At 36.1% G+C, this 21,684-nt stretch overlaps 1 protein-coding gene across 1 annotated transcript in view; it reads left to right on the top strand.

Moving 5' to 3' along the window:
- The window catches only part of GAB1 (GRB2 associated binding protein 1), an 86,639-nt gene that overhangs the window by 43,889 nt on the left and 21,066 nt on the right, over positions 1-21,684 (top strand). The window contains exons 2-3 of the mRNA XM_081959946.1: positions 15,689-15,983; positions 21,136-21,349. Coding sequence (XP_081816072.1) covers positions 15,689-15,983; positions 21,136-21,349 — 509 coding nt within the window. The remainder of the gene's footprint in view (positions 1-15,688; positions 15,984-21,135; positions 21,350-21,684) is intronic.

Genomic DNA, 21,684 nt, shown 5'->3' with positions numbered 1-21,684 from the left:
AAGGCATGTTAGGCAGCCAGAGACAGAACATTGTGATGTAATACTCAGATTCCATTAAGTATGGTGCCAAAATCCAGCTAATTAGATTTGTGTAATAGATTGGATTTGGATCAGATATTGCTAATAAGAAGTAATTTATATACTGTAGATATGTCTTAGAAAACATTATGAAAGCAAACAACAAAACCACAAACATGTCATAATGAATCTGAATAGTTTTAACAAATATATATTTATGTCATTTAAAGTTATTAAGGAAAGATGATGTCTTAATTTTGTTACTGTTTGATGTTTGTTTTTCTTGGTTTTAATAGCTTTACTATTCATTTTTAATGCCAGATAAGCACATTGCTTAAATATAGCAGGTAGTTATGGTTCTCATTTTTAAATTATTGGTCTCTCACAAATAGTATAATTGATTATCTTATTTTTCCAATCAAGAAATATCAAATTTATTAAATAAGGATATTTAATAGAGACAAATACTAGTAAGGTCTTTTTAAATAAAATTGTAACTTTTTACTTGTTTTAAATAAAATTGTACATTTTATGGTGATTCTTAATTTGCTTATAGACAAAGAGAAAAAAGTTTTTAAAAAGCATTAAACTCAAATTGTGGGAGGGTAATAAAATAAACAATTTCTATGACTTGAAGTTTTAATTGTAAGTAAATTTGAGTTCTACAGTTTCTTTAGTCCAGACTACTTGTTCCTTTGAAGGTAAAATAAGGGTGAGATGTTGTTCTTTCTGCCCTCCATATTTCTGAGGATAGATTAAAATTAGCTATATTATTGATTGGTTTGCATTGTAGCACACAATCTTCTGAAACTAAAAGCCACAGGGTGACACTTTTGAACTCTTAATTGCATAGTGGGCTACTATTTCTGAAACTCTTTTGCTAAAGAGTTAAATTATATTGCAGATTGGATAAAAACCATTAGCCAGTGCCTTCAATTATTATGAATAAATCTAATGTCTGATTATGATTAATCTAACTGTATTTAATAAATATTAATATGAATAATATAATTATATTTAACTTTTGAAAAAAGGTCCTTAAGTCAGTGAAACAAAATATGTTAAGAAGACTTCTACTTATTACATTTTCTATAGTAGGCTTGAGTTGCTGAGTAATATGTGTGGCTGACTACATGCATAGATTTGTCATAGTTTCTTCTATCAACTTTCTTTCTTTTTTCTTTGAAGTGTAATTTATTGTGCGGATATGTTCTATAAAATTAGGAGGTTTGGAAGAAATTAGCTTGGAAAGCATTAGCTGTCTTTGATATTTAAAAGACATATGTTGAAAGTTGGCATCTTCTCTATTAGCAACAAAATGTGTTATCTTGTGTAAAATAAATTTCCAGGAGTTGCTCTCTTAATTTTGCTTGAAAATTCTATAGATAAGAAAAGTTTGCAGAGTCTCTGCCAAATGTGTGTGACTATAAATGGACTAGTATTTATGTTCAGGTAAATGCACAGAGTGGTTGTCCTCACTAGCAAATTTAAAGGAATTTCTTTCCTTCGATAGGAAAAGCAACTGGAATGGTATATTGTTAAGCACCTCACTATGTATCACATTCTGGCATTTGATAATCTACATCTTCTGGCAGATACTGAAAAACTGTTCAAACTTCCCCAGTGTGAAATTGCAGAATTTAATGGTTCATGTATGCAGTAATGACTACAGAAATAAACCATATGGGTCCTTGACCTCTTTGCCCTCCATCCGTTAGCCTGAATGACAGTATGCTTCTTTATATTTGTTGTATGCTTGGAATTATGTAGTTAGCTGTCTCTGTCTGAGCCATCTTTCCTTGGGGACTATAAGTGGAAGTTATTTCCATAAATAGACACAATAACAGCAAGTAGTGCTCTGGCAAGTTCAACTGCATGTTAATTTTGTTGTATTTAAGTACAATGACAATAAAGATTATACTTATACTTATACTAGCAAATAATACAATTATGACGAGCAGGAGTAGATTCCAAAGCAGATTATTTTGAAATTGTTCATACATGTTTGCTATTATTTGTAACTGTTTGAACCCTAACTCCATTTGATAAAAAATGAATGTTTATTTAGAGACAATGCATCATCCAGTGGATTGGATGCTTCAAGCAATCTTAAATATATAATACTTATTTGTAAGATATATAAATAGTGAGCTGATTTGAAAACTTGGTCAGTTTGTGGATTGTATTGTGTTACATATTAACAACAGAATGCCATAGGATAATAGGAACACAGAAAATTATGTGTGTCGACAGTATATGGATTTTGAAAATCTGTCTGGAAAAAAAAATACCGTATTTTTTGGAGTATAGCACGCACCTTTCCCCCCAAAAAAGAGGATGAAAATCTGGGTGTGTCTTATACACTGAATGCAGCATTTTTGGTCTCCTGAAACTCCAACCCCCTTCACAAAAATGGACGTGCAGAGGGTTTGGGAGGCCTGCAAAATGCTCCTGGGGGCTGGGGCCATTTTTTGCTTGTTTTTGCCCCCCTCCACAGCCCCCAGCAGCACTCTACAAGCCTCCTAAAGACTATGTATGCCCTTTTTGGGGGGCAGAAATGGGCCGTTTTTGCTCGTTTTTGCCCCCCCAACCCCTAGGAGCACTTTGCAGGCCTCTCAAACTCTCTGCATGCTCCATTTTTCACAAAAAATAAGCGTGCTGGGGGTTTGAGAGGTCTGCAGAGTGCAAAAACTTTTTTTTTTAAAAAATTACCTCTTCAAAATCTTGGTGTGTCTTATACTCTGGTGAGTCTTACACTCCGAAAAATAAGGTAAATTGGAATCTGCATATAGAAGAAAAATATTTCCTGAAGCCTTTGATTTTGAGGCATTATGGCAATGTGTGAAAATATGTTTGTATGGCTTTAAGACACTTGGGAAGGATGGGGTATGGAATGAAAAATAATTTATGACTAAGACACATAGGAATTTGGGAGAAATGCTATCAATTGTATCTTATTTTGACAGAAGTATACTGTATGTAAATATCCTTCAGTGGAATGCTATAAATTCTCTTAATTTTCTACTATCTCAGCAATTCAATTTGTAATAAATAGTGTTATTGAGTGATCAAAGATATGGTTGGTGGGCATCAGGTCTTCTGTATAAATGTTCTGACATGTTTGTAGGCATAGCAAGAATTTTCTTCAGGACATTTTCAATGAGTTATCACTTACCTCAAGACAGACAGGCATTCCAATGAACTACAAAATTGAGATTTAATGGTAGTCGTTTGAGGAAACCAAAGTTGATGGCACTCCACTCGCCAGTTCTTACTTTATCTGAACTTCTTTCATCGTTCTCCATTCCCAATGGCTGTTATCAAGTGCTGTCCCATTGGATATAATGAACCTATTCTTCAGGTAATCATTTGTAGCCATTGTATTGTAGTTATTCTGGCTGACGGTGATTGGAAGGCCTACTTACCAAAACCTTCTTCCTTCCTATTTTTAAAATAATAGAATGCAATTTTAATCCTATTCTCAAAATAATAGAATGGCTCCAAACCAGGAGTGTCAAACTCGAGTCCTGAGGGCCAGGTCTGGCCCATAAGGTTGCTTCTTTCTTAGCAACTATTACAGTTGCTTCTGTAATATGCAGTCATCAGTTAATAGGGCCTAAACAAAAAAATCAATTTCTCGGTCACATTCAGGCAACAGGGAAGAGACAACTAAAGGCAACCAAGCTTTAAACAGCAGGAGCTAGAATTTCAGTGACAAAATAAAGCAAAAATTACACTTTAGGTACACCTAAGTTCTTAGTATTTCAACATCTGCCAATGCATGCTTTTTTGGTAGGTATATTGAAGGAAGCACTTTAATATTTTGCACTTTAAGGCAAAAAGCATCAGTGGTAGACTTGAGTTTAGAAGATCAAGGTTGGCTTTATCAGAACAAAACGCCTATCCATTACCCAATCTAACAAAATGCATATGCTACAGCTGGTAAATTTGTACAAGCAATAACAGTTATTGAGAAGTAGATTAGTTGGTGACATGTGAGGACTTGTCTCATCAGGAAGGACTGAAAAGAATCTATTTTAACCTCTAAGCAATTTTTCTGTGGCTAAAAGGAACTCAGGAATGCAGCTTGGAATCCAGCATTAAAATGTAAAAATGTGTGCTTGCTGTTAATCTGGAATATCTCTGATCCCTCATAGGCCAGCCAAACCTGAACATGTCCTCTCAATATGAGAAGATGCAATGTCCTGATAACCGAGAAAGACAAGTTTCCTGATTCTGGCAGCATTTGTTCTCTTTTATTTATTTATTTTTGTTTGGAAAAAAAAAAGCAGATAACAGATGAATTATTTTTTTAAAAGTTCATGTCAATGTTCACAAGTTGCAGAATTAAGATCCTTTACTCAGTGATGTGAGCTATAATATATTGGTCATCAATTTAAATGAAAGGGATGATAAATACTTATAATGAATACCAATGAAACATTTGCATGTTTCATGAGATTCAAATATATGCTATATAAATAGAGCAGTGAGTAGAGCAGTGGAGCACTTTACACGCATGCACTCATCTGAGCCGCAACAAGGAGGAGGAGCTGCCCAGGGTGCATGCACACACTGGAAAATAAGCTTCTAGCTTCTGCCACACACATGTGCGCCAGCCAGCAAGTCTTTCGGTTACTGCCATGCATGTGCACGTGATGATCAGCTGGCCAGCATGCATGCTCATGCCAGAAAACGGAAGACCAGCTCTTCTGGTTTCCGGAACTGCTGAGAACACGAAGGCCAGCTGATTGTTGCGTGCGTGTGCCAGAAACCCGGAAGAGAAATGTGTAATGCCGCATGTGCCAGGCGACATGCTTCCGCGTGCCACTTTGGGCACCTGTGCCATATGTTCGCCATCACAGAACTAAAGTGTAGAAATCTATGCTCTGTAGCATTGTAACAAAACAAACAAAGCATGCATTGCAATGCATTGCAATGCAATGCAATAAAGCAAAGCTTATACTTTTATGTATGTTTTATAGATATATTGGAAGTTTTACTATTTGCCAAACTATATTTATTATAATTAGAGGCAACTGTGGAAGTTGTGCTAGGAATTCATCTGAAGAATTCCATATTGAAGGAAGGTAGTATATTATATGCATGTCTAAATACTTATTTACTCATAGTGAATTAATTTCTCATGTGTTTGTCCACATGCAACCAAAATTGCATTGTCTCTATCCCAAGATTTTCTCAAAAATCCAGAGTGGGATTCCTGAATCGATTTAGTGAAGACCAAATTGATTAGTGCCTGAACAATTACTGCTAGTCAAGATTTGGAGAGAATGGTAAATGGAGTGGAATCCTGTACATTCTGTAATATTTTCTTGCAAATCTTGTTGGTATTCTTCCACTAGGATCTTGTTTTATTCCTGCTGCGTTCAAATTAAAAAACTTTTTTTTAAAAAACCCCAAAAGCTATTTAAAATTTGATGGTAATATTATTTCCGAAAAAGCCAGGTATAACAACGTACCATATTTTTCCGTTTATAAGACGATACTTTTTCTTAAAAATATTTACCTAAAAATGGAGGGACATCTTATACATTGGGGGGGGGGGGAGAAGAATCACGGTTGCGACACTTCCAATACTTTATCTCTGCAAACTAGCCCCACGAGCCAAACTTCCGCTTGCTTAAAATTTTGATTTCTGAATTTTGGGTAAGAAAAAGTGTGGGGAGGGGTGTCCTATGCATGGGAACGTCTTATAGACACAAATATAGGTAATCTTCATCAGCCAAAAGAAAAGGTGGGTAGAGGTTAGAGAGATTAACTGAACCTTCCTATAGTGAAGACACTTTTCCCAAATACCCAGCAGGCTCACACTTGTAGGAAGTAATACATGTAACAGCATATTGGAGGATAAATGCAAATTTTGGGCAGACTAGCAAGGGAGGAGGCTGTCATTTAGAATGTTTGCCTCAAGCTGTTTAGGGCTGTGTTAAAGATATGATACTGTATGTACATAACATAGGATACAGCAATAAACAATGAGGGGGGGAGAGGAAGGCTGTGCGTTTAAAAAAATGTATATGTATCATACCAAGTTTTTTCAACTCTTGTGCTCTCAAGATGGATAAGGCTGATATATCTATTATACTGCAGTGCACATGATAAAGCAATTAGGTTTTGGCTTCTTGACAATAAATCTATTTGAGAAATATACTATATTACTTTAGAATTAAGAATGCTTGTCTTAAGCAGTTTATTCTTAAATATCTCTTGTCTTTCTTGCTAAGAGCTGTTTTTTACATAGCTTAAAACTTAGCTGAAACCACTTTTCACTTTAAATCTGTTTGAGGATTTCTCATCTCTTTACACTGGAACAAAACTAAAGAACTAAATACTCTCTTCCATTCAGTAATCATAAATTCCATTTTATACAATGGTGAACAGCCTTTTTATACTGGAATGTAAGATTTGGATTGTTAATTACAAACCAAAACTGGATGAAATTTTCCAGTGGATTTACAGAAGTAGGAAATATAAATCCAGCTTAAAAATTATTTATGTAAACAGCCTGATAATAGGCGCATGAATACAGTTCTGTGTGCATGTCATGTAACACACTTTTAGAGGTAAGTTAAAGGCTGCATAGATGTACGTACTTTCCTTTGCCAAATTTTATGCTTCATTAACTGGATTCTAAACGAAACAAACAAAATGGTAAGGAGCTACGTAGTTTCTTACCAAGCACATCTAAATTACATTAAAATAACTATCTTTATAATGCATGTCAGAACGTTTGAGCACCCTTAATGTTTGGAAATTAAAAATTGAAAAATTTGACATGTCCTAAAAATCTAATGATGAAGATAATAATATCCATAAAACCATGAACTGGTATTTTGAGCTACTAATTCAGAGATGGTATTCAGCCAGTTCTGACAGGTTCTGGAGAACCGCTAGAGGAAATTTTGAGAGTGGGGAGGGAATGGAGATTTTGCACTATCCATCCCCTGCCATGCCCACAAAGCCACGCCCACAGAACCAGCAGTAAAAATTTGTGAATCCCTGTACTAATTGTTGTGTAAATCCTAAAATGCAGAGTGTACCAATTAGTGTTGGTATGCAAAGATTAAAACCTTTATTATGTTACATTTGCATGTATATATTTATCATAAGCAGTCCAGTTGGAAAGTACAATAGAAAGTATAACTATACATTACTGATTTACTACAATCAGCTAGATTTTAGTAGTAGAATATTTCAGGTTTTTTTTAAAAAAATTTGCTGCTCTGTCCTATGTTCAGCCTGTAATTGTGCTCACATTAACAAAATTAAACCATGGTTTACTATGAACTAATGTCTGGGTTAATGGTATTTTGAGATGTCAGATTAAGTAAACATATAGCATGGTCTATGATTCCATTTCTTGAATACATTAGTGCAAGGGGACAATTGGCATTCTTGTGTTTACGCATGTAAACGCTAACATCTGTTTTTGTGTTACAATTGCAGAATTGAAATGGTAGTGCGCTTCCTATTTGGTAATTTAACTAGAAACCCCCACAGAATTGAAGGGCTCTGAAACAGAAACTTAAGTTCGATGGAACCTTGATGATGATAATGATTGAAAACTCCAATGTGATTTCACCCAGTGGATTGAATTTCTTTGGCAGTTTGTGTCATTTGCTTACTCTTGTTATTTCTTTTTTGGCCTTTCGGCAGCTTCATTTTTCTCTTTTTGCCTTCTTTCCCAGCCTTTGTCATGTCCTGTTCATTTGCAAGCACTAAATTACTTGTAAACTTTTTTTCTTATTTATGTTCAACTCTGTCTTGATTGTAGGTGATGCGTTGGCTCAGTGGCTAAGATGTTGACCTTGTCGATCAGAAAGGTTGGCAGTTTGGCAGTTCAAATCCCTAGCACCACGTAACGGAGTGCGCTCCCGTTACTTGTACCAGCTTCTGCCAACCTAGCAATTTGAAAGCATGTAAAAATGCAAGTAAAAAAAATAGGAACCATCTTTGGTGGGATGGTAACAGCGTTCTGTGCACCTTCGGTGTTTAGTCATGCCGGCTACATGATCACGGAGACATCTTTGGACAGCGCTGGCTCTTCGGCTTTGAAACCGAGATGAGCACTGCCCCCTAGAGTTGGGAACGACTAGCACATATGTGCGAGGGGAACCTTTACCTTTACCTTATGTCTAGATTGTAGGTTTAGCTGGCTCTAAGGTCAGGCAGTTGTGTCTTTTTGCTGTTATTTTACCACTGTTAGAATAAGCTCAGTTTATAGGATGATGTTAGTAAAAATAATGCTCAGAATTGGCCAAATTTATTTCAGTTGAGAAAATTTGGCAGTTTTAAAAAACTGCTATTTTATTTATAGTAATTAAATGAATCTAAAACTGGTGGTGGGTGGATGAATCACCCATTATCCAGAGTTATATAAAATATAAATACTATATACTTTAATAAACCATCTCTCATGAACCTTCTTAATCAAAAGGTTGGCAGTGTCTGTAGAAATCATTTGTCTGATCAGGCAAGTTTTGAAATGTAGAACACAATTATAGTATCCTTAACAAAAGATCATCAGCTCTGCTTAAATATTTCCAGCAAATCAAAATGCATCAGTCTACAAGGCAGATGGTTCTGTTGTTAATTCTGACCTCTAGAATTTAGCTAAGATGTGATTTCCTACAGTTTCCATCCAAGTGATTGAAGACCACTATCATGTTCTCTCTCTTTGGGGGGAATAAATGAACCAGTCCTTTGAACTGTTTCTTCTAAGACTTCTTTTCCCAGATTTATGATTAACTTGCTTAGCGTTTTCTGCAGACATTCTGCCAATATTGTTATGAAAACAGCATGTGATACTTGGTACAATAATTTTAATACTTCCTGACAAAAGCAAAAGATAGCTGAATTGTTACCAACCACAATTGGGACATTGACATCTTGTTCACATGATTCCCTCGGATTATTATTTTTTATTTCCTTCAACATTTGAGATGAACTATCTATCCATTTCTACCTCTGTTACATTTCAAAAAAAGATCGGTACCAGTAGGACCAGCGATGAATGAAAAGGTTTCTGCAAGAATTTGTAAATTTCACAGTATGAATTTTTTTTTTATTCTTCCCTTGCAGGATTTATCTAAAATATTTATTCATGTGTTTATTTTCATATATTTTATACATTGGCATTTTCTTTTCAAGAGAAAAATGTGCCTTGATGAAGTCAGTTATGCCCCTGCTTATTATTTTAGTATATAAGTTCAAAGTTTCAAATAGTTTGTTCATCAGTTAAATAAGTACTTCTTTTATATACATTAAAACATTCTGAAAACATACAATTGTTGTTATTTTCAGTCCATTGTGTCTGCTTCCTGCTGGTCAAAGGTTATTATAATAGGGTGGTGTATAGTAAGCTGGAAAGCTGACAGGAAGACTAACACTGAGCTTCTTTTGGGGTAGACGCAACAACTGAAAAGATTGGAATTCGGGGATATGCTGAAAACAAAGAAGAGGTACTTTTTAAAATTAACAATAGTAAACTATCCATATGAATACTTCCATCTTTTATTTGATGTGTTATAAAATATGCAAAATTGCTTATTTTATACATTTTAATCTTTTTTTTAAAGAGTTGATTGGGCTTTAAAATATTTTTTGAAAATATTTCCATAATTCTTCGCTCTTGTGGCATTGCTGGTATTTTCAGAAACAAAAGCGTGTGTTAAATGTAGAATTTGTAATCTTGTTAAAATTTCTTGAAAAATAATTCTTTGTGTAAGGCATTGTAACAGAGATAGGAAGCAATTCTAATCATTTTGCAAAGAGAATTTCTGCAAAGAAAGGACTGATTCAAAGACTTGAACAGAAGCTGATCAGGTTCCCTATGGTTTTGAGCATATACAGTATAAAGAGTTTGTGACTTTAAAATAGCTTTTAAAATTAATTTTAAAAATTAATTAAAATTAAAATTATTTTTATTGAAGGAATATATGAAGACGAAAAGGAGAGACCCTGAATAATCATGTATGTGAATTTGGATTCCTTGGTAGTCATCATGCCTTTCTTGATTACTACTGTTATTATTTATAAAGTGCATGAAGTTTAGGTGTCAAATTCAATTAAAACTGATCATATTGACTTAATGACTTCAAACTGTTCTTCAAATGATTCCCAAATACCATCCTATATCCTTGTTTTTTGTCACTTCGTCCATGATGAATAAATCAAAAGAAGGGGAAGACAGATACTGCCTACTATGCTTTCTGAAAAACCATAACATTTAAGACAGCTTTTCATAATTTTGAAATGGAAAACGACTATAAAATGGCTTCTGTTTTTTCAATCAAAACCTGACCATATACACAGATGCATTTGCGCCTCTCTCCCTCCCTCCCTCCCTCCCTCTCTCTCTCTCTCTCTCTCTCTCAGAGTTTGTTGATATGTGGAGCAGTTTTGGTATTTTTAGAAAAGAGAATCAATAAAAACTAATATTAAGAATTACTCTTTAAATAACATTAAAAATAATTCTAATAACATTAGTTTGTTTTGAGGCTTGCGTTAGACTACGTTAACACAGTTGACAAATATTGGTAAGTAAAGGGGTTTATTGAAAAGCATCACTTCCAAAAGTTATCAACTGGGTGAGAGAATGAACATAAAAGAAGCAGAAAAAGATTTTTGAATATGTATTTCGCAGGCATAGCAAGCTAATGAAATAACAAATGTCAAATGTATAAATGTTGGAAGATGAATCCAAACAGTAGAAGAAACCTGCTCTCTGTGCTGGAGTTTAACAAGGCTGTAAGCCAAAATTATTTATCCTTTTTTTAAGGTTAACAAGATGGATAATGTCATTTGGACTGCAGTTTTAAAGCTCAGCCAGGCGGTCTATTCCCACATGCCATTACAGTTTTATGAAAGTAGAAGGGAGCATGACCCTTTGATTGTTCTTGATTGTGAATATGTATAGTGAGATTCCCCCTATGCAGCTATCTTCAAAAAGTGTTATATTTTGCATGAGCAAGTGCGGGGCAATGCAGGCAGAAGTCAGTACCATTTTTATTACTTTAGCTTCAGCCGGGCAATGCAATAATTCTTTACTACATGATCAAATCTAATATACCTGGAATCTCCAATACCCAGAATTTGCACCCAAAAAATCCTGATGTTTGTCTGAAGTGCATGTTTACATAGAGGTATTCTAGTAGCACATTTCAACTTAGGGTAATAAATTAGTAATTATAAAATAATTACACACACAATCTCATCAAGCATTTTATAGCTTCGCCTGCTTCTTTAAAATGTTTCAAATAATATCCTTTTCTAATTTTCCATTTTAGGTTATTAAAAAAATGCTGCAAGATGCAAAATAAAAAGCACTGTTGTCTTCAATGTTTTTGTTTGCATAAGTACACTAAAGTTAGAACAGACCAATGCAGAACTGGTAAATGGTGACAATAGATTAAAAACAGGAAACGTTGGCCATGTGTGTATTTCAAACAGCTAATCAGGATGATAGCTGGTGGAGTGGAAACTTCCACTGAGACTATTTTTTCCTTATTTTTCTTTGTAAGAAAAGATGGTGCTTCCTGGAAAACAATTCTTTAAAAGTGTGAATGTATTTTTGGCAAAGGGGGAGCAGTGTAACAATAAGTAAAGATGCACTTCATATTTTCTGTCCTTATTTATAACGCTTTGTAAAAGGTATTAAGATATATTATTACAACTGAAGCTTGAGCAATTATGCTTTGAGTAGTTTATCTGTTTGGCAAGCCAGTAAATATCAATATTTAGTGTTAATAGTGTGTTAAATTATTTGTGTGCTAAATTTTGGATGAAATTATTTGTTTATTTGAATGAAAAGCTTATGGCGTAGGAAAGTGGTCTGCTTTCCTCATTCATCCATTGGAGACTAAATCTGATAAAAGCCTCACATAGAAATAGGAGCTGCTATGATATAGAGACCTTCATATTCATTCATTAAATATTCTCCTACTCTTTCCTTATTAATAAGCTCTTATTATGCTTAATTTTTCCTCTGTCCTCTTCAGTCAGGACTGACGGAATAAAGCCTGCAGTACAAACTCTAATTCTGGTTAGATTTGAGCAGTACTATTATTCTGCTTTAACAGGGCAGAAAAAAACGTGAAAATTGATATTTGCTCATTATAGTAATATCTATAACAAAGACCAACCTTTTCAAGTGTATTCCTAAAGATGTTAACATTAGGTGTCCCACCTGTTAAAAGGAATCAAAGAATCTCAACATGGAAGGGAAAATCTTATTGATTTTCCAAGCCAAATACTTTGGATCTGAAAACCAAAGCTGTGCTTTTCACTTCATTCTGTAGCATGATTGTCTGAAGTTTTTCTCAGTAAGGCAATATACAGTTTCTATCAGGCAGCCAATATTAAAATGTTAAAAATAGAACTTACTTCAAGAATCCCAGATATTTTCAGATAACAAAGAGCGATTTATATGGACTCTCTTTGCAGTTTCATGAAACATAGTAGGGCCATTGTACTATGATTAGCACGCGTGCTGATGTCAGGTCCCTTGTCTAGCTTCAAGCTTTATTCTGCTGTTAAATTGTGCTTTTGTGCTATAATCCAGAGAACCTTTGTGTCTGCCTTAGTAGTGTGTAGTTTCTGAAATTGCTTTTGTTTTTAAGGACAGTCTGTGCCAGTTTCAGTGAGTGACTCATTAAGCAACCGAAATAAACATTCCCATTTTCACTTGTGAAAAAGATGTATTCTGGAGAAATAAAGCAGAGATATAGAAGCAGGTGTTAGTTGTCCAAAGGCAAAGTTTTCTGACACATAGGACTATAAACAAGTTTTGTTTATATTGCCAATTTACCAAGGAAGCTGCAGTAAGAGCGATGTTTCACTCTCACAGAGAATCTTTGTTAGCTCTGAAATACAGAAAAGATTTCAGTGTACAAGTTGGAGAAGAAACTTCCAAATCTGTACTATATAGGTTACAACCACCTTACTGTACAAATCATGGCACACTTTCTTCCCACTTTCATTGGATACATTGATGTCCTGTTCTTCATTTGTTCCTGTAAGTATTTGCCGTATTACAAAACTCCCATGATCACCTAGATCAGGGGTGTCAAAATGGATTTCTTCAAGGGCCAGATCAACGTTGTAGTTCTCCTTTGTGGGCCAGCTGTGGGGGAGAGAGATGGGACAGACACCTCCTGCAGCACTTTGCCAGCAAAAAAAATGGGAAATGGGGAGGCCATCCACACCCCGTTTTGCCCAGCAGAGTGCTACAGGTATCGTCTTCCTCCATCTTCCCTGAATCTTTATGCCGCCTGGTATCGGGTCAACATTCGGGGCTCAGGACCTCAGAGAGCACCTCAAGGTTTGGGGAGCAGGCTAGAGTTTTAAAGGAGATTCGGGTTAATGTCAGGGTTCCAAGTAAACCACCCCCAACAAAAGAAGACTCCGAGGCTTGAAGTTCCTCAAAGTTCCATTTTATTAGAGATGCCATATTGGCACATCTGGGAAAACCCGAAACTGAAAGCTTCCAGGTTTTCCCCACCTAAAAGAATGTCCAAGTCCCTGCCTCAGCAGCCACATGTCTGTCACATGGTCCAATCAATGCACCATCTCAACTGGACATGCTTCCCAGTCACACACACCCAGGTGCAGGGCAAAGTGGCCTTGATTCTCAGAGAAAGGAATTTTGTTATGACTATATATCTCCCCAGCTTTGTACCATCCCCCCTACCAGGCACTAAATGTGGCAGGCCTGAAGATCCAATTCCCAATATGGCTTGCAGGCATGACAGGAGGAAGCTGTCCAGGCTGAAAACAGGGTTTGGGGGGCTGTGCGCAGCCCCCATGCCCCAGTTTGGCTGCTAGAGGCACCACAGGCCCCAGTCCTTTACTATTTCTAGGCCCACCCTATGGGCCAGATTTAAGTACCCCGTGGACCGGATTCGGCATGTGGCCTGTGAGTTTGACACTCCTGACCTAGATACTGATGGGTTACAACTCCTGTCTTCTTAGTACTCAAAAAACCAATAGTTTTTCTACTCTAATGGAAGGAAATTAGGAATGTTATATAGCAGTGATGGCTCATCGTTGGGTAGCAGTGATTGCAACTAAACTTTTCTTACAACTGTTCATCAGTCCTGCACATTGGCTTGGAGGAATTTAAACCTATTCCTCTTTAAAGAAAGCTTCAACTTAGGGATGTTGCCCTGAACTGCCCACACCATGTACGTTTACATATTTCTTTAGGATTAAATCAGAGGTGGGTTGCTCCAGGTTCGGCCAAACCAGTAGTGGTGGTGGTGGGAGGCTCCGCCCACCCACTTCTGCTCATGCACAAAAGCATTGCGTGCGCAAGCACAAGCAAACTGGTAGTAAACCAGTTAGCAATCCACCACTGGATTAAATTCAGGACTTGGACTTGGGAGACAGGAGAAGGAGGAAGAGTAGACTAGGCAATGGTCAGATGAGAAGCACTTAGCCTGCAGAAGCAATGAGGATGCAGCAAGCATCTCAGAAGGGACCTTTCTAGATTCTTGAATTGTAAAGGCATGGGGAAAGAGATGTGCTTTTAAATTTTCAAGATTCTGTTACTGTAACTTTACAAAAAAATAGTGGTAATACTTAAAAGTTGGTGTTTCCTATCTGTACGACCTCTAAGGACTGACAATAGTAAAAAGATTGTATCTTTTTAGAAGTTGCCAGAATAATTTAGAAGTTCAAAAAAATTGATGGAAGAGTGATTTCCTCTTTCTGTTTCCCATTTTGGCCTTCTCTTTTTCTGCTTCTCTCTGTCTCCTTCTGTGATCAATTTAATTATTTCTGACAAGTCGGCAATTTTCTTGGATTTCAGAAATGATTTGACTCTGTCTGTTTCCTAGGGAGAAAGAATGGCTGGCCCAAGGTTACTCACCTGGCTTTGTACCAAAGGTGGAACTAGAATTCACAGTCTCCCAGTTTTTAGTCTATTTCCATAACCATTATACCAAGCTAGCTATATATTTAGAAAAAAAAAAGTGTGTCCAAGAAAACTAGAGACAGCAGATGAAAATGTGGAACCATGTACATTAGCTGTGACAATAGAAATTGGGGTTGGGCAAGGGGTGGCTTATGCCATAATAACTGGGTTAAGATTTAATACAGTATAAGGCCTTTTGTTCTTGGCAATTGGCTGATTCTTAAATAAATGGGAATGTGATTACAGGCTTGAATACTTTGTTAAACCAAACTATTTCATGCCAGAAAATGAAAAGTCCTTTATATTTTCAAACATACATACATTTATACAAGACATTACGGTAAATTAGTTATGGGGAGGGGGTGTGCAATGTAAAATAAAGAATATCAATTTAAAAACTTTTAATCTTGTAGCTTTTTCTGTTGGACACAAAGATTATCAGTATATTAAAGATATGTAAGACTCAGTACCCCATATTGCTATTTCTGTCCTGGGCTGAAAAATCTCTGGGGCAGCATATGATTTAAGTCTAGTGGCTTTGTACTGAGTATTCCAAATTGTCAGTTCCTTTGCACTTCTTAACTACTGCACTTTCTTTTTATATAAATTTAATTGAATTCCAAATATTTCAATTTATAATACAATGTTATCGTTTCAAATATGTATTTAGATTACTCTGTGCTACTTCGGTAACACACTCATATAAAATATCTGGATATTTTCCCCATCCTCTAGGCATGGAAGAGAAGATGGTTTGTGCTTCGCAGCGGTCGGTTGACAGGAGATCCAGATGTATTGGAATACTACAAAAATGACCACACCAAGAAACCAATTCGTATCATTGACTTGAATTTGTGTCAACAAGTGGATGCTGGATTGACATTTAACAAAAAAGAGTTTGAAAACAGCTATATTTTTGACATAAATACAATAGACAGAGTCTTCTATTTAGTTGCCGACAGTGAAGAGGAGATGAATAAGTGGGTTCGATGTATTTGCGATATCTGTGGATTCAATCCTACTGATGATGGTAAGTAAATTGTTGTTATATTTTAGCAATTTGTTAGAAATGTGAGCCCATACAATCACATTTGGGATATGGAAATTCAGAAGATAACTTTCTGTTGTATTTAAGTCTAAAATGTAGTAATTTTAAAAAACCATATTGGTCTTTGCCATTATAGAAAATTATTGTGGCATTTCATTAGCCATTGTTTTCTAATGCCACACTTCAGCTTCTGAAAGAAAGTTTTTTGGGAGCAAAGATGGTCCAGTATGCTGTGCAGCTGCAAAGTTGCAGTATCAAACAGATACAGTACAGGCAGACAATCTAGTTGTGGAGAAATGAAGTGTCATTTATAGCCACACAAGATAGCAAGAAAATCTAAGCACATAGGTCTCACCATGGGACAATCGTTGCCTGCACATACATGGAAAAAAGAAAAAGGAGCATTTCCCGAAAGCCAGGTTGAAGTCTTCCTTTGAACTTAGCTAGTCCTTTTAATGTGGCTCCTTTGATCATGGAATTCTCAGGATACCATAATGAATAATTTATGTGGTATTCCCCATTTTCTTAGGTATTCCCCTGAGAAATAAATGATGTGTGTTTCTCAGCTAGTAAAGTTTCTCATTCAGAAGTGTAGTTAGCTACAAGCGACATTAGCTAGTACATTTGTTGGGAAAGGAAGAAATTTTTTTTGAAAACATATTATTATGTATTGTAAATATTTGTTTTAAATTATTGAATTTTGGAAAGATGCATGAAGCAAATATAAGTCTTCCATAATATGAGATCATTGTTAGAGTGCCAGAATAGGTCTGAGCTAGTTTCAAATGATTTGGGCTACAACATTGCTGGATATCCTGGTCTAGTGACTAAGTTGCCCCCCAACTCAGCTTCACTGGTGAATTGAATAAATAAAACAATGGGGAGAGAGCCACATATGAGAAGTGGATATAAATGTATTAAATTAGTAAAATATATTGTATGATGAATTTGTAAATATGATTATGGGAAGGCTGAAGTATGTAAGGATAGGGTTCAATCAATGACCGTAGAGCTTTTATTTTTTAGTTATTATTGTTAACTGATTCTGATTCTGGGGCAATAAAAGTATATGACTTATGGCTTAATTTTGTCAAGTATCTGTCTGTGCTCCTTCCTTTTTATATATTTTTTCTCCTGTCCAAGTAACTTAAAATTTTGAAGAAAATACGTTTTAAGAATAGCTTCTGCAGGATGAGTACTTCAGGTCTAGTATTACTGAATCTATACGTTTTCTGATATCAATTTGAAATGCACTTACTCTGTATGATCCTATGCTTAAGTGAGTTGCAGTAAAAATGAGTTGCAATGTCACACAAATACTTTTGCTTGACCTGACACATAATCACTCATTTCCTTCTGACTTAGTTTTTACACAGGCTACTTTGTAACTGTGGTCTTCTTGGTATTTGCTTGGTTGTTGTTTTTTCTGCTGACATTTCACTACGCAATAGGTAACATCAAGAACTCAATAGTCTAGCTCCAAGCTACAAGTATTCTTTTCTATTGGATCTTTCTATTTGAATCTGAAGACCTACACAGATTATATTCAAACTGCAACTACGAGTATTCCCAGTTAGCAGGCCACATTGGTAGCACAAATGGCAGAAGGAAAAGTTCCCAAATATTTTCATAATAGATTTTATGAAACAATTTTGAAACATACTTTTCAGAATCTTAAAGGATTAAATTTATATATTTATAAAGTTGAACATTGAGAAAATGTTTGCCTTATTTTATACCACAGTTAGAAGTTGTTTTGGAAGCAATTGGACATTATAATAATGTTGAGGCTAAATTTGGGACAGTACGATAAATATTTGTTATTGCAAAATATTTGCTATGGTTTTCTACTTTTAGAATTTAGTATCCACATTAACTGAATGGGACATCTGTTTTGCAGAATGAATGGGAATATCCATACCAAATTCTTTCTTTGGATAAACATTTGAGCAGATATCCATAGCTTGGATCCAAAGGCAGTTATCAATCTTACACCTATATAAATGTAGCTTTCTGCATTGCAGAACTGATTACCAATACGTTTCCCTTTACTATGTGTGGGTGTTCTATAGTTAGATTTACAGTCTAAGACTGTGGTAATCTAATAATTCAAGCTTTAACTAAGGAATTGTGAATTATTAAGGTGGCATCAAAGAATATAGGCAATTTACGGCAAGGCGGATATTTTTTTTGTAAAATTAGGTTGTTCAGGCCTGATAAATTCAGTATTTCCAGATATCAAAGAAATTGCTCCAAGGCCTCCATTCATGACTGGTAGAGCAATGAGGTTCCCCCCCCCCCCCCAGTAAACACCAAACTTCAATTTGCAAGTGCCTGTATTTTGTAATTTCCCCCCCAATTATTTTTCCTCAATTTTAGCATCACCTGGAATAGCAACATCAATACAAGCCTTTCTTCTTTTTAATAACTGTTATGTTAAGCATGTTATTAACCACATGTCTGTCTCTTTGGATCTTAAAGCCCCGTGACATCTTAACCCACTTATTTTCAAAAACCTTCTCAACTTCATTGCCTCAGTAGTTTTTACTGCATTCAAATCCAAACCTCTGGCAAAGTTTCCAGTGAATAATCTGGCGGTCACGATGCTGCTTGTAGTCAGTTTATGAAATTTTGCTGCAGCCACTGATCAAATGGTCAATTGTTTCATCCTTTTCGCTACAAAGGCGACATTTGCTGTTGCTTGTTATGATGTTGAATTTTTGCCTTCATCATCATTATTTCTTTAATAAAAACCCATTCATCCTATAACACAGGGGTCTCCAACCTTGGCAACTTTAAGGCTTTGTGGACTTCCACTCCCAGAATTCCTCAAGCCAGCGAGCCAGCGAAGTTGGTTGAGGAATTCTGGGAGTTGAAGTCCACAAATCTTAAAGTTGCCAAGGTTGGGGACCCCTGCTATAGCACACCCATCAAGCTGCAATAGCATAAAAGTAAATAGAAGAACATAAAACGGTCACTTCAAGCACCTCAGAGGCTTACTACTTCTTGTGATGTGAATATTTACATTATTAATTGAGTTTGAAAACAATTAATCATTCTCTTCTATACTGTTATACATTAACACTGAAATTCAGAACATAAAAAGACTTATATTTTTTTCCAAGAAAAAAACACAGGGAAAAATAGAGTTTGTGTATTTATTCTATAAAATTGTCAATTGGGAAGGAAATTATGGGTTCCTCTTACTTTAATCTGAAAGGGGCAAGTGAGAATTATCTGGTTCAGAGATATCATATCTGAAGATGGGTAATTTGATATCTTACCTTGATTAAGAGATTGAAAACCTAACAGTCACCATTCTTTTACGTAATAACTGCAGCCTGCTCCATTATCTCTTTATCTTGAAGATATTAAGAGTAGTTGATATAATATAATCCAAACATTACTAATTTTTAAAGTATAAATCAGCATGCATTATATTTAATACTTTTAAGTTCTTTTAGTAGCATTTAGGTGAAATCTTGAACATCTTGGCTTTTTGTACCTTCAGCCATGATAATATTCTGGACTGGCTGCAGGGATTGGAAGTGGGGATCATTCTTCCTCCATGGCCGGAATCTGTTGGATTGGTTTTGGAGGTGGAAAAAAAAATTCACACAATGTGAATGCCCCAGATTTTGAATCTTTTAACACACTTTTTAAATATGAAACAGATGAGTGAGGCCATCTGATGGCATGGGGTGTAGTGTCATCCACTGAACAGATAACACCGCTTCACTGCTAATCTTCTTCCTGGAGATTGTAGAGATCTGGCTCAGAATGAACGGGCTGTGACTCAATCCTAGCAAAATGATCAAGCTTTGGGGTTTGGGACTCTCAGTGGTATAGCACTTCCCCACACAGAGCTGAGAAGCAGTTTGAGTGGACTTGCACCTCCTACTTAAGAACCAGATCGCAGCCATGACTAGGGAATCTTTGCAGAAATTCATTTGTTGTGCCCATTTTTGAACTACGAAGCCTTGCTCATGGTCACTCATAATTAATTATTTCCCACTTGGACTATTGCACTGTGCTGTGCATGCACATTGAAAGCTGCCCAGAAGTTACAACCAGTCCAGAATTCAGCAGCTTGCACAGTATTGATGCTCGCTTTGCTCATGTTATACCTTTGTTGTGCAAGCTTGACTGACTCCCAGTTTCTTTGCAGGTCAATTCAAAGTATGGTTATCACTTTAAGGTTCTACATAACACAGGACCAGGTTGCTTGTGGCACTGCTTCTTCCTTAGGGTATCCGCCTTTCCACCAGATTGCTAGACTGCCCACACTTCAGATCCTTCGCTTTAATGTTGCTGTCTAGTGGGATCTAGAAATCGTGTTTCCTACAGTAGGCTCTTCTCCGTGGAACATTGTTGTCTTTTAGATCCAGCTGGCACTCACTTTCTTAAGTTTCTGGAAAGCTATCAAGAGGCGACCATTACCCCAAGAGTTGGGATAATAAGGTTGGGGTCTAGGGATTGAATAGATGAATAGAAAAAAACGTTGGGTTGGGCATCAGGTTTTTCCTGATTTTTAGTTCTATTGCTTTTATTGTTTATGGTTTTATCATTGTTATTAGCCAACTAAAACTGTGTACAGGTAGTCCTCGACTTATGACCATAATTGAGTCCAAATTTTCAGTTGTTAAGTGAGACCTTTGTTAATGGAACATTTGCCTCATTTTACGAACTTTCTTGACACAGTTGCTAAGTGAATCACTATAGTTGATAAGTTAGTAACTCGGCTGTTAAGTGAATCTGGCTTCCCCATTGACTGCTTGTCGCGAAAGGTGATCATATGCACCTGGGACACAGCAATGGTCATAAATATGAACCAGTTGCCAAGCATCTGAATTTTGATCACATGACCAGGGGGATGGTGCAAAGGTTGTAACTCTGAAAAACAGTCATAAGTCGCATTTTCAGTGCTGTTGTAACTTTGAATGGTCACCAAATGAACTGTTGAGGACTACCTGTACTGCAAGATGGATGGCCATATAACTCTTGAATAAATGTATGAATGAATGTTTGAATGAATGTATGAATGAATGAATGAATGAATCAATCAATCAATCAATCAATCAATCAATCAATCAATCAAGTATTTAGTGACCTGGCTGCATATTCTGTTTTGTAGATGCTGTGAAGCCATCTGGCAATTCTCTGCCGGCATCAGCCGAATTACCCTTAGCAGTCAGTACTTCCCTACCATCTGTACAAGCCGAGCCATCCCTGCCTCCTCCATATCAGTTAATTAATATCCCACCATTAGAATCTGCCTCAAGTCATGAAGATCCACAAGATTACCTGTTACTAGTCAATTGTCAAAGTAAGAAGCCTGAACCAGCAAGGTAAACATTTAACTTTTTGTGTCATTAAAATGCTATAGTAACAGTTACCATAGCTAGTTTCTCAGAGATTATTGTACAGAGCCATGTTGGCGCAGTGGTTAGAATGCAGTATTGCAGTTCGGCAGTTGAATTCTTACCAGCTCAAGGTTAACTCAGCCTTCCATCCTTCTGAGGTCGGTAAATGAGGAACCAGATTGTTGGGGTCAATATGCTGATTCTGTAAACCATTTAGAGAGGGCTGTAAAGCACTGTGAAGCGGTATATAAGTCTAAGTGCCATTGTTCATCATTCTTGATGAAAAACTTGTTTTTTTTTAATAATATCCTTTTCCCCAT

The sequence above is a fragment of the Natrix helvetica genome (assembly GCF_964273705.1).
Source record: "Natrix helvetica genome assembly, chromosome: 7".
Lineage (NCBI taxonomy): Eukaryota > Metazoa > Chordata > Lepidosauria > Squamata > Natricidae > Natrix > Natrix helvetica.
This window is presented reverse-complemented; position numbering and strand designations above follow the sequence as displayed.